Below are 13,339 nucleotides of genomic sequence, written 5' to 3'. Positions count from 1 at the left end.
AGGAAGGGGAGGCGATGGCAAAGGTCTTGGGCAACTTGGCAGCTGTTGTGCATACAGCCAACACCGGCAGCAGTGGTGTAAATGTGCAGTGGCTAATGAGTATTCAAAGGAAAATATGTCTAATTTACTGAAACGTAACCATGGTGGGAAATGGTCAGCTTCCTTCTATTTCTTTTTAGTCCAGAAATAAACAGAATTAGGAGTACTATAAGAAAACCAAAAGCCAACAATTCAAAAGAAGACCTCTGAAAGATTAGTGAACACCTAACTGTGACTGCCCAGGGTCCCCTGACACCTTATCCTTCCTGGAGTTCATGAAATATGTCCAATATTCCATGGCATAGTTTTTTGGGGGGAAATTATTCAGTAAAAAATTAAAAACATTCCAAAGCCATTTTTCTTTTGATATTAAATATTTTTTCAAGGCCTTCCTAATTTAAAGGACAATGATAATAAGACAACTGTCAACACTAAGTTCTCTCTCTGTGGCAGGTAGTATGCAGAGCACCGTCATTGCATCATATCATTTAATTCTTACAACCCAAGAAAGCAGGAGTTATGGTTATCTTCATTTTACAGATGAGGAAACTGAGGTTCAAAGAGGAGAGGCGACCTGACTGAGGGCCCCAAATTTAAAAGTCTTAAGGCTTAAGGCTTAAGGTTGAGACATTTTCCCCCAGAGCCTGTGCTGATAACCATTAAGTTATGGTACCTCTTCCCTAAGTACAAATCTCACCTAGACTAGCTAGGATTTCCCCCCATTCCACAATAATGGTCTACTACAAATTACACAGCATTCTTGCCACTTGGCTATACTTGTGTGGAAAACAGTAAGAAGGGAAATGACTTTCATTAAGAATTCCCTATCTGAAAAATGTCTCTGTTCTCCTAATTCTCCTACAGGGATGCACTGCCTGTCATCTCCTGGATTAATCATGGCTTTCATGATACCTTCCAGGAGGCTACTTGAGTACATGGCCTGGTAGCGACCCCCTCCTCCACCGAGGGAGGCAGCTAACAGGTGCCCACAGGCAGCAGCTCAGGGGCTGCTAACTATCCCCTTAGAGTTCACCCTGAGCAAGTGACACTGCACAATGTCAATCCCTTGGGGAGGGGAGGATCTCCAGGTGCTTCTAATGGGTTTTTCCTCTAAATCCTACCTTAAGTGAAAGAAAAGCCAGCCATTTAGGGAAATACTTCCGCAAATACTCACTGCTCCCCAGGGGCCTGTTCTCCACTGGTTTCCACCGAGCACGTGGGTGCGGCTAGGGTTGGCGCTCCTGGGGCGATAGTCCGTGTTTTGGAAAGGGTGCTGAGCCAGGCCACCGTCTGGGGTCCGCTGAGGGCATGGTGACATGGAACAGTCCTGCTCGGTTTCTGGCATATAATCCAGGTCACATTCGCTCCGATCGAGCACATGGTCACTGTAGTTGACACACACCACTTGCCGGGTTGCCCTACCCTGCCCGCAAGTCACGGAGCACTATAGTGAATGTTCAGAAAGAGAAAGGGGTTGGTCACTGGGCAGGTGGCTACAAATTCCTGACTGTGCATTTGTGTGAAGGGACCACCACTCTCCCAGTTACTCAGGCCCCAAACCTTGGAATCATCTTTGTCTCTCTTTTCTTCCGACCCCATGTCCATGGCAGTGAGAAATCCTGTCTGTTCAGAATTCAAATCTATCCTCAATCCAGTCCCTCCTCACAATGTGCAGCCTCACCTCCCAGTCTGAGCTATCTCCCTCCTGTGCCAACTACTGCCACTGTCTTTCAGCTGAGTGCCTGCCCCTGATCTCGGCCCTCCTCACCACAAAACATGACCCTTTAAAACGAAAGTCAAATCATGTCATCCCCTCTGGTAACTTCCCAATTCATTTAGAATCATATCCAAAATCCTTATCTTGACCTACTTGGTTCTTTACCATGTAGCCACGGGCTGCTCTTGCACTCACCTCCCACCATTCTCTACTCACTGCACTCCAGCTCCACCATCCTTACGGTTGCTTCTTGACTATGGCAAGAACACTCTCATCTCTGGAGCATCACACCTGCTGTACCCTTTGCTGTACTATATATATATATATATATATATATATATATGTATGTATCTCCAAGTGGCTCATTCTTTCATATCATTCATGTCCTGCTGAACAACCGATCTTTTTGACCACCTATCTAAAAGGGCATCCCATCTTTCTCTAAGCCATCACTCTTCTTGACTTCTATCTAATAATTACCCATTCCTGTTGTTACATTATATATTTCTTTATCTGTTCAATAACTGGGTCCTCTATTGGAATACTCTTCATGAAGGCAGAGATTTTATATTCATTGTTCACTGCTCTTTCCATAGTGAGCTTTCACAAGCATCTGGTGAGTAGATGGATGGATCTGGTAGAAGATGAACTGATGGCCGTATCAGTGTTTGGAGGCACCAGGCCTTAGAGTGAGATTATCCACCACGTACTGAGGACCTACTTTCTGATAAGCCTTTAACGAATATAATCTCAAATAATCCTCACAATAACCTTGTAAAGGAGGTATTCTTTTTGGTCTTCTTTTAAGAACAGGGAAACTGAGAATCAAGGAGTTTAGCCACACAGCTCAATGTCATGCAACCAGTAAATGCCAAGGTCTGGGTTTTTACACAGTTCAATTTTACTATACCTCTTAAATTCCATGTATATATTATAATATTTATTGAGCTATTAATCTCTATTCTCCTTATGCTCTCTTCTTACCTATCCTGAGCTATTTCCTGAACTCCTGGATTTTTGCAGGACAGAAAACATAAGTTGCCTGAAGACAAAGGTTCTTCTGCTTTTATAAAAAACCCATAGATGGTGCTTGGTGTGCATAGGAGCCTGGGTTCCCAATACTGGATAAAAATCCCCACTTCCCTCTTGGCAAGGAAATTAAGAGTCATTTTACTCAAGGGTCACAAGGTGCAGGAGGCACCCAGACTCAAAGTTAAGAGAGTCTCCCTTTTGGTCCTCTATAAACCCACTGCATTCTGATGTGACTCAATGAAGACTGGGATCTCCAGTCATCCAACAGGATGGGTGCTCAAGCAGACTGTAAACTCATTTACATATTTTTTTTAGTAAAAAAAATATGGGCCAGCAATGTAACCATTCCTTGCACATTTACTTGGCTAAGATTCCTTGCATACTTGGCCAGCTGCATATATGTGGAGCATAATAATTTAGGCCACAAGCCAACTCTGAAATACTAGCCCTTCACGTTTGGGATCTCCCACTTTCCCCCCTCCCAGTTCCCCAATTCTCCCAATCCCAGAGGATTCAGTCGCTTACAGAACTCCAGTCCAAGGCCTTCCACTGCCCACAGGGCGTAACAGAACATTCCTCCTTTGCAACTGGTCTAGGCAGGGTAGCACAGGCACTCTCATCAGCTACAGAGCCATCCTCATCCCGGCAGCTGACATATCTCATTCGAGTCCCTTTCCCACAAGTGGCCGAGCACTGGGTGTGGGAATAAAATCAGACTTATAATTATTATAATTATTAATTATTAATATATTAATAATATATCAGATATATTATTTGAAATGGCTGCTTACTGGATGGTAGCATGACATGGCAGAGTCACATCAGAGAACATCTGTGTCCTATCTCCCCTCCCCATTTCTCCCAGTCTATTTCTTACCGGAGTCCAAGACCCAAATCGCCACTGGGTTCTTGGCACATTGTGTGTACTTCTCCTTGGTTCCGGGACAGCTAGGGGAGGGTGACAGGATGGTAATTCACAGTCCTAGATATGATGAGAAAAGAAAAAAGCCAAAGTTACCGTCAAGTCAACGAACAATAAAGTGGGCATGGTACTTACAACATTAAGGTCTAAGAATCTAAGCCCTCAGATTTCTGGGTGAGTCTGTGCAAATCACATGACATCTCTTAGTCCCAAGTTCTTCAACTGCAAAATGGGGTACAACCTGAGTCATTTTGTGGGTTCCTCAAAACAGGGTAAGGGTCTACTTAATGAATTTTAAAGCCATATTTATTTACTTGTTTATGTAAACAGAGAAAAAATATTTTAAGATGGCATGTAAGTCTGGACAGGGCAGCGTAACATTTTAAAATTAACTGGTAGTGTGTTAAAATTTTGAAGGCCAGATTCTGTTCCCACATTTCAATTAGTTTCATATTAAGAATTTGCTAATCATGAAACTTGCTTTTCCAGTTTATCTAAAGATAACACCTAAGGTTCAAAAGGTCAAACCTCGATATAAGAAGTGTATTCAACAGGCAAGTACCTGGAATTTATATAACACCTCTTTTTTTTTTTTTTTTCACGTTAAGCAGGTCCAGGCCAGGTTGGACCTGCCACCTCTGGTGCACAGGGCCAGCAATGTAACCACTCAGTGATAGGCACCCAGCCTATATAATACTTCTCAATCACTCAGAGGAAGTCTCTATAATGAATTGAGGTCATGTGGTATTTAGATAATATTCCCAGAGTTGCAGATGTGAAAAGAAATACATACCTACTCATATTCATTCCTGGCCTCAATGGTTAGCAACTAATCTCTGATTTAATGCCTCAGATGTGACAGGCACGGTGCCAAAGATGACTAAGGTGTCCCTGCCTTGAGAAAGTTACACATGGAACGCGAAATTCTGTTACTTGCCTCAGAACTTGCTTATTTCTCTGTCCGAGGTCCAAAGAAAGCCACAGGGAATTTTTCACAAAGTACAAAAATTATTCACATACTGCAATGGTGGCAGCCACCCCACAGTCAAATGGGTACTACAAAATAACTTGCAGGGAAATTACACTTCAAATCTCAAAGGGCGTTGCTAAGTCTGCACTCCGTGATTGTTTCAAATGTCATAGCTAACATTTCCCAGGCTTTCATCACAGTATGTTTTGGAACATTTTGATGAAATAATAAAAATACAAATGACACAAATCACCCATGGTATTTGGTTAATTGATCAGTGACATGAACAGTGCTGCTATATTCATTTATTTTTCTGACATTCTTAGTCCCTCAAAAACACAGCCTGAGATGCGACAGACAAGAGGTGTTTAAAATGAATGTAATACACTGGCTACGTGGGGTCTCACTCAGAGTATGAGTTCAGGGAATAGCCTGGCTTCGAATCCTCTCTTTGGCAATTAGCAAAGCTGATATGCAAACCCCAAATCATCTCTTTCCATAAATGATGCTAAAATCAAGGCCTACATAGAACTGTGTGCTGTTCTTTCTCAACCAGTTCTCTTGAGAAAAAAAAAAAATGCATGTGTGTGTTGATAGATATATGTACATACACAAACACATACAGTAGAGGCTAGACAATTAAGTTCAGAAATTCATCCTAGAAAAAGTGCTTACATATTTCACTGCTGAATATGACTACAGTCACCTTCAAAGTACTTCCCTTGGGAAGCTATATGCCTTCACCAGCACCCAGAGCACCCTTCAAAGCAGTTTTGGAACTCTTTTTCTGGAATGGTTATCAGAGCTGGCATCACTGTATGAGGTCTGACAGTTAAGTTCAAAACTCATCCTAGAAAAAGTGCTTTGGGGCGGCGCCTGTGGCTCAGTGAGTAGGGTGCCGGCCCCATATGCCGAGGGTGGCGGGTTCAAACCCAGCCCCAGCCAAACTGCAACAACAACAAAAAAAATAGCCGGGCATTGTGGCGGGCGCAGGTAGTCCCAGCTGCTCGGGAGGCTGAGGCAAGAGAATCGCGTAAGCCCAAGAGTTAGAGGTTGCTGTGAGCCGTGTGACACCACGGCACTCTACCCGAGGGCGGTACAGTGAGACTCTGTCTCTACAAAAAAAAAAAAAAAGTGCTTTGAAGGATGCACTAGGCCCTTCTATTAGTGCACAGCTTCCCAAGAAGAGTGCTTCGAAGATGACTGCAGTGATATTCAACAACGAGGTATGTAGCACTTCTTCTAGGACAGGTTTGCAGATTTAACTGTCCAGCCTCAGATGTTTACTTATTATCAATTTTACTGATATATAGGATGTATAGCAAACAATTTATAAAAACCAACAAAATATACAATTTTTTATTTTAAATTCCATACGTTCAGTTTTTTCTTATAGAATACTTTCGCTGATTTTTTGCTGAACTTTTGAAATTGTTGCCAAACTCTGGATATAACTGCCTAAAGAGTATAGTTTAGGTATGAAGGTTAATTGACATTTTGTTTATGTTTCAGAGTAGGGTGAAAGGGAGCTGATGAAAATGCCTGTCAAAACTTGGTTCACTGACCAGTGATGGAGAAGATCTCTTTGCTGAATCAAATAATTTTCAAATCCCATAAGAACATTTTCTCCTACATTTGTGCTATTCACAATGTAAAAGCTACAGACAGAAGAATCTTTTAAATTTAATCTGCTTTATTAATATTTTATTTATCAACTTCTTATTTTAAACAATCAAAAAAATAACACATTAAGACCTGAATTGTAGTGCTTGCTGATTTCTGTGGTGTAAATACTCTTGCCATGACCAACTTCAAGCTACCACTTGACATCAATGAACACAGAGTCAGGAGGAGATTTTTAGTAGCACAATTTTCATATAACCATCCAAATAACCTCAGAAGCATAGGCAACAGTAACATGTAGTAAAATAATTTGGAAGTGATACATTTTGATTTATCAACTTTCTTTATAATTCAATGTATTTAATTATAGATTCGTATTTCAGCTTCTAATATTGACTCACAAAATTCCTGAAAAATTTACTGGTTGGCTCTGAAACAAGTTAGCTCCTGCATATGTCTGCCTAGTGGCATAATACTGGTTATTGAATCCTACATTAAAATCATTCAAGCTGGGTGTTGTGGGAAGTGCCTGTAGTCCCCAGCTACTTGGGAGGCTGAGGCAAGAAAATGATTCAAAAAGTCTGAGTTCAAGAAAATGAGACTAAACAACCAACATTTGCCACCAATTAAGAATCAGAATCAATACAACATACATATATGTATATTTCAAATAACTACAGAACAAAACAGGCATGTCAAAATATTAGATTCTCAATGCAACGAACAAGTAAATCTGGATAACTCAGTTAATCAACTGGCTTCTCTATTTACATAATCTATAAAAGGATTTCAATTTTGTAGGAACTACTGGGAAGTTTTGAGATCTTAGTGCCCAAAGCCAGTAACTGAGTTGGACAAAGGAGACTCACCTGGGTATCAGTTGGCCTAGTGGCTGCATTACAGTCATTGTCATCCACCACTGACATGTACGTCCCAATGATGCATTTCACTGCTCGAAGCTGGTATCCCTGTCCACAAGTAACACTGCACTGGAAGAAGAAAGTCAGACAAAAAGGATACAATATTTAGCAAATCTTCTCTTTCCCTTATTTTCCCCATAACATTTTACAAAAGAAAAATATTTCTATGATAATGGGCCAAAGGGCAAAATTAGATAAAAATGGACAATCCTTCTTGGCACAAATTATACTGATTAACTATCGTGATTGTCACTTGAAATTACTTCTGCCTCCCACTGGCATTATATTTGTAGGTTCAGCTCCTGTAACTGTGAACTCCTGGAAGGATGGGAACGCATCTCCATGATAGTTACATCTTTCATACCATATGTAGCAGAGTGCCATGGCTATGATAGGTATTTACCACAGCTCTGTGACCTTATCCAAATTCTAGAAAATTGTCTTGAAAAAATAATTAGAGTTTGCATTCAGATTTTTTTTTTTTGTAGAGACAGAGTCTCACTGTACCGCCCTCAGTAGAGTGCCGTGGCGTCACACAGCTCACAGCAACGTCTAACTCTTGGGCTTACACGATTCTCTTGCCTCAGCCTCCCGAGCAGCTGGGACTACAGGCGCCCGCCACAACACCCGGCTATTTTTTTCTTGTTGTTGCAGTTTGGCGGGGGCTGGGTTTGAACCCGCCACCCTCGGCATATGGGGCCCGTGCCCTAGTCACTGAGCCACAGGCGCCGCCCTGCATTCAGATTTTTATATAAGATGGTTTTTGCAATATTATTTATAAAATACAACAAAATATTGCACACCACCTTAAGTATATGGCTATCAAAAGTTGGTATATATTGTGGCACACAGGGTAAAGAAAACAATGTAGCCCATAAAAGGAAAACTGTTACATTATAAACAGCAGTCTAGAAGACAGAAAGTAGGAGTCATGTCAGAGAAATGGCAGAGTAGAGAGTGCTAAGAATTGGTCCTTCCACTGAAGCAAACATTAGCTGGCAACAACTGGTAGAGTCGACTTCTCTGTTACTCTGGAATCTTATACAAAAAACTTACAGTGACTATATGAGTATTTAATGAACAAAAGCAAGCTGCCAAACTTTGGTAAGAAAGTGTAATGGCATTTTTTCTTATCCATCCACCATACTACACATTCCTCTCAAAGGCACATAGAACGTTTTCCAAGACAGAATTTACATTAAGCCACAAAATGAGTTTCGATACATTTTAAAAGATTAAAATTCCATAAAATATCTTCTTTGATGACAATGGAGTGAGACAAGAAATCAATAACAGAAGGAACACTAAAGAAATAACAAATAAGTGGAAATCGAACAGCATACTCTTAAACAACCAACAAGTCAAAGAAGAAACCACAAGGGATATTAGAAAATACTTTCAGAGGAATAAAAATGAAAACGGAACATAAAAAAATTTATGAGATGCAGTGAAAGCAGTGCTCATAGAGAAATTTATAGCTGCGAGCACCTACGTTAATAAAGAAGAAATATCTCAAATCAACCTTATATCTTAAGGAACCAGAAAAAGAAAAGCAAACTGAACCTAAAATCAAGAGAAGAAAGGAAATAATAAAGATTAGAGTGGAGATAAATGGAGAAGAGAACAGAAAAACAATTGAGAAACATCAATAAAACCAGAAATTGGTTCTTTGAAAAGATCAACAAAATTGACAAACTTTTAGCTATAAAGACTAAGAAAAAGAGAGGAAAGACCCCAGAATTACAAATGAGAGAGGGCATTACTACTGATCCTACAGCAACAAAAAGAATTAGAAGAGAGTACAATGACAATTGTATGTGAACATATTGAACTTGATGACACATGCAAATTACCAAACACAAATTGCCTAGAAACATAAATCACAAAAACTAATGTAAGATGAATAAAAAATATGAATAGACCTATAAGAAGCAGAGAGATTGAAACAGTAATAAAAGACCTCCCAACAAAGTCCAAGATCAATTCACTGGTGAATTTTTTTTTTTTTTTTTAGAGATAGAGTCTTACCCTCGGTAGAGTGCAGAGGCATCACATAGTTCACAGCAACCTCCAACTCCTGGGTTTAGGCAATTATCTTGCCTCAGCCTCCCAAGTAGCTGGGATTACAGGTGCCTGCCACAACGCCCAGCTATTTTTTTGTTGCAGTTTGGCCGGGGCCAGGTTTGAACCCGCCACCCTCAGAATATGGGGCCAGCGCCCTACCCACTGAGCCACAGGTGCCGCCCTTCACTGGTGAATTTTGTCAAACATTTAAAGAAACATTAACACCAATCATTCTCAAACATTTTCCAAAAAACTGAAGAGGAGCAATCATATCCTAACCCATTCCAAAAGTACCAAATAAAAGGAAAACTACACACGAATATTACTTATATATATATATATATATATATGGAAAAAATATAAAAATTCTCAACAAAAGGCTAGCAAATTGAATCCAATACCATATTAAAAGGATTACACAGCATGGTCAAGTCTTAAAAGAAAAAAAAGCAAAAAACCAATCAATCAATGCAATACACCAATACAACAAAGAGGGGAGAAAACTATATTATCTCAATTGAGGAAACATTTGAAAAAATTCAACACCTTTTCATGGTGAAAGTGCTGAAAAAACCAGCAATAGAAGGAAACTTCTTCAACGTAATAAAGGGTACTTACAAAAAAACCCATAGGTAACATCATACTTCCCCCCCCAAGATTGGTAACATGACAACAACTCCTGCTTTCACTACTCCTATTCAACATTGTACTGGAAATTCTAGCCAAAGAAACTAGACAAGCTATAGAATTAAAAGGCATGCAAATTGGAAAGGAAGGAAGAAATAAAACTTTCTGCTTGCAGATAAATTATCATACTATATACATAATATAAGAATCCATAAAAAATACTGCTGGAGCTCAAAACAAATCCAGTGATGGTAGGGTATAAGATAAAAACATAAAAATCAGGTATGTTTTTATAAACCAATGAACAATTCCCAAGGGAAATTTAAAAAAATAATTTCATTTAATTCAAAATAACATACAAAAGAACAAAATACTTAGGAACAAGTTTAAACAAAAAGATAAAAGACTTCTATAGTAAAAACTATAAAGCATTGCTGAAAGAAATGAAATAAGACCTAAAAAAAATTCAAAGACAAATGTTCATGAACTGGAAAATGGGGTATGACTAAAATGGCAATCTTCTCAAAATTGATCCACAGATTAAATTCAATCTCAATCAAAATCCTTATGTCCCTTTGGAGAAGTGAAGAAGCTGATCCTCAAATTCATACGGAATGGTAAGGGACCCCAAATAGCCAAAACAATACTGGAAAAAAAGGAGAAGGTAGAAGGACTCACAATTTTTAATTTCAAAACTTATGACAGTGATAAAAACAGTATGGCACTGGCATAAGAACAGACATATAGATTAATGGAATAGAATTTAGAATCTAGAAATAAAGCTATACATGTATGACCAAGAGATTTTTGACAAGGATGCCAGAACCATGCAACGGAGAAAGAATAGTCTCTTTAACAAGTGGTACTGGTCCCAGCTACTTGGGAGGCTCAGGCAAGAGAATCGCCTAAGCCCAGGAGTTGGAGGTTGCTGTGAGCTGTGATACCACAACACTCTACTGAGGGTGGCATAGCGAGACTCTGTCTCAATAAATAAATAAATAAATAAAAATAAGAAAAAAACAAGTGGTACTGGGACAACTGGGTCTCTACATGCAAAACATGAAGTTGAAATCCTACCTTACATTATGTACAAAGGTCAACCCCAAGTGGATCAGTGCCCTAAATATAAGAGCTAAAACTATAAAACTTTTCAAAAAATAGCAAAAAGCCCCATAACAATGGACTGGGCAATGATTTCTTTTTCACGTGCATATGATACCATAGCAAAAGCAACAACAACAAAATATAGACAAATTAGACTTTATCAAGATTAAAACATTTTGTTCTCAAAGGAAACTATTAGCAGAGTGAAAAGGCAATTCATGGAATGAAAGAAAACATTTGTAAATCATTTGTAAATCATAAGGGACTGATACCCAGAATATATAAAGAACTCCTACAACTCAACAACAAAAAAGTAAAAAATTGGGCTAAAAAATGGGAAAAGGAATAGTATGGAACTATACATTTAAAAGGGTTTAAGATGGTAGACTTCATGTTAAATGTATTCTACCACAATTACAATGTTTTAAAAACCAGGCAAAGGGGCGGTGCCTGTGGCTCAGTCGGTAAGGCACCGGTCCCATATACCAAGGGTGGCGGGTTCAAACCCGGCCCCGGCCAAACTGCAACCAAAAAATAGCCAGGCGTTGTGGTGGGCGCCTGTAGTCCCAGCTACTCGGGAGGCTGAGGCAAGAGAATCACTTAAGCCCAGGAGTTGGAGGTTGCTGTGAGCTGTGTGAGGCCACGGCACTCTACCAAGGGCCATAAAGTGACACTCTGTCTCTACAAAAAAAAAACAACAAAAAACAACAAACCAGGCAAAGGATATGAAAAGACATTTCTCCAAAGAAGATACACAAATAACTAACAAGCCCATGAAAAGATGCTTAGTATCTTTGTTGTTAGGGAGATACAAATCAAAACCATAGTGAGACATCACTTCACACCCTCTATGAGAGCTATAATTAAAAAAATGAAAAATAACAATTGTTGGCAAGAATGCGGAGAAACTAAAGTGCTTATAAATTGCTGATAAAAATGTCAAATGAGGAAACTGCTGTGGAAAACCATTGGCAGTTAAAAAGTTAAACAAAATAGCCACGTGACCCAGCAATTCCACTCCTAGGCATATATCCAAGAGAAGGGCAATCAGCTAGTAAAATAAATGCTTGTACATAATTATTCAAAGCACCACTATTCACAGTAGCCAAAATGTGAGAATAGTCCAAATGTCCATCTCGGATGAATGGATAAACAAATTGTGGTATATTCGCACAATGGAATATCATTCAGCCATAAAAAGAAATGAAGTACCATTGTACACTAAAATATGAAAATGTTACAGCATGTGAAAAGAAGCCAGGCATAAAAAGGTTTCTTTTGGGGGCGATGAAAACTGTTTCAGAACCCAGATAGATGTGGTAGTTGGAAAACATTATGAATATCCTAAATGCCACCAATTTGGTCATTTAACCACACCTACGGTGCATCTTACAAGGGTACATGTGAAACTTACTAAAAGTAGACTATAAATGTCTTAACACAATAACTAAGAAAATGCCGTGAAGTCTATGTTAACCAGTCTGATGAAAATATTTCAAATTGTATATAAAACCAGCACATTGTACCCCATGACTGCATTAATGTACACAGCTATGATTTAATAAAAAAAAAGAAAGTGGCTAATTTTATTATACGAGTTTCCTTTCAATTAATAAAAACAGAGCACAATCCAAGTATTAGTTTAAAAATGTTAGAAGAAAATCATAAACATGTTAATACTGGGAATCTCTGCAGTTGGATTTCTTCTTTATTTAGCAAAATTTCAAAATTTCTTTTACGAACACACATGACTCTTAAATAATATTTTTAAAAAGCCAGTTTCCCTAAATTGTACATTTGGTCAAAGAAAGAACAAATCTCTGGATATAAGATGGGCTAAGAATGGCCTGGAGTAGATGCAGCTAAAAAATAGGCCTGTCAGTTCTAATAGATGTTAAAATTCAAATCTTGACAGTGACCCTGAGCTGTGCTCTCTCCTTGTTATTCCCTAAAGTTATGCAGATGTGGACAAAAAGAAAGCAAGATCAGAAGCAAATGTGGACTTCCCTGTTTATTTAAACATAATTAGCCATTTGGACTGGGATGCTGTGAAATGGGGATGATTCAGAAGAGCATCAATAGTAGTGAGAGACATTGGAAGGGTGCAATAATAAAGCATGCATATTTGGAAATGAAGACAGAGGCTAAGGGACCAAACTATCTGGGCTGGTCAGAGTAGAGGGAGGGTCATTCTTTAAGAGATTATGTAAGTGACAGCAGACAGCTGCTCTGCTTCTAATGGGAACTCAGAGTGCTGCTCAAATAGTACCCAGAATGCTTTCTGCTTCTAGATTAGGAAGGACTTAATTCCGAGACTAGTG

General features: G+C 39.1%; 1 protein-coding gene across 2 annotated transcripts in view; it reads right to left on the bottom strand.

Annotated features, from left to right (window-relative positions):
* Window positions 1-13,339, bottom strand: part of ADAMTS9 (ADAM metallopeptidase with thrombospondin type 1 motif 9) — a 179,949-nt gene that overhangs the window by 78,640 nt on the left and 87,970 nt on the right. For both annotated transcript variants that reach the window (XM_053599270.1, XM_053599271.1), the window contains exons 23-26: window positions 7,173-7,292; window positions 3,666-3,770; window positions 3,314-3,481; window positions 1,214-1,483 (exon numbers count right to left, since the gene is read on the bottom strand). In XM_053599270.1, the coding sequence (XP_053455245.1) occupies window positions 1,214-1,483; window positions 3,314-3,481; window positions 3,666-3,770; window positions 7,173-7,292 (663 nt within the window). The remainder of the gene's footprint in view (window positions 1-1,213; window positions 1,484-3,313; window positions 3,482-3,665; window positions 3,771-7,172; window positions 7,293-13,339) is intronic.

The sequence above is a fragment of the Nycticebus coucang genome, chromosome 8 (genome assembly GCF_027406575.1).
Source record: "Nycticebus coucang isolate mNycCou1 chromosome 8, mNycCou1.pri, whole genome shotgun sequence".
Lineage (NCBI taxonomy): Eukaryota > Metazoa > Chordata > Mammalia > Primates > Lorisidae > Nycticebus > Nycticebus coucang.
Note: the sequence above shows the minus strand (reverse complement) of the source record. Positions and strands in the feature narration are given on the sequence as shown.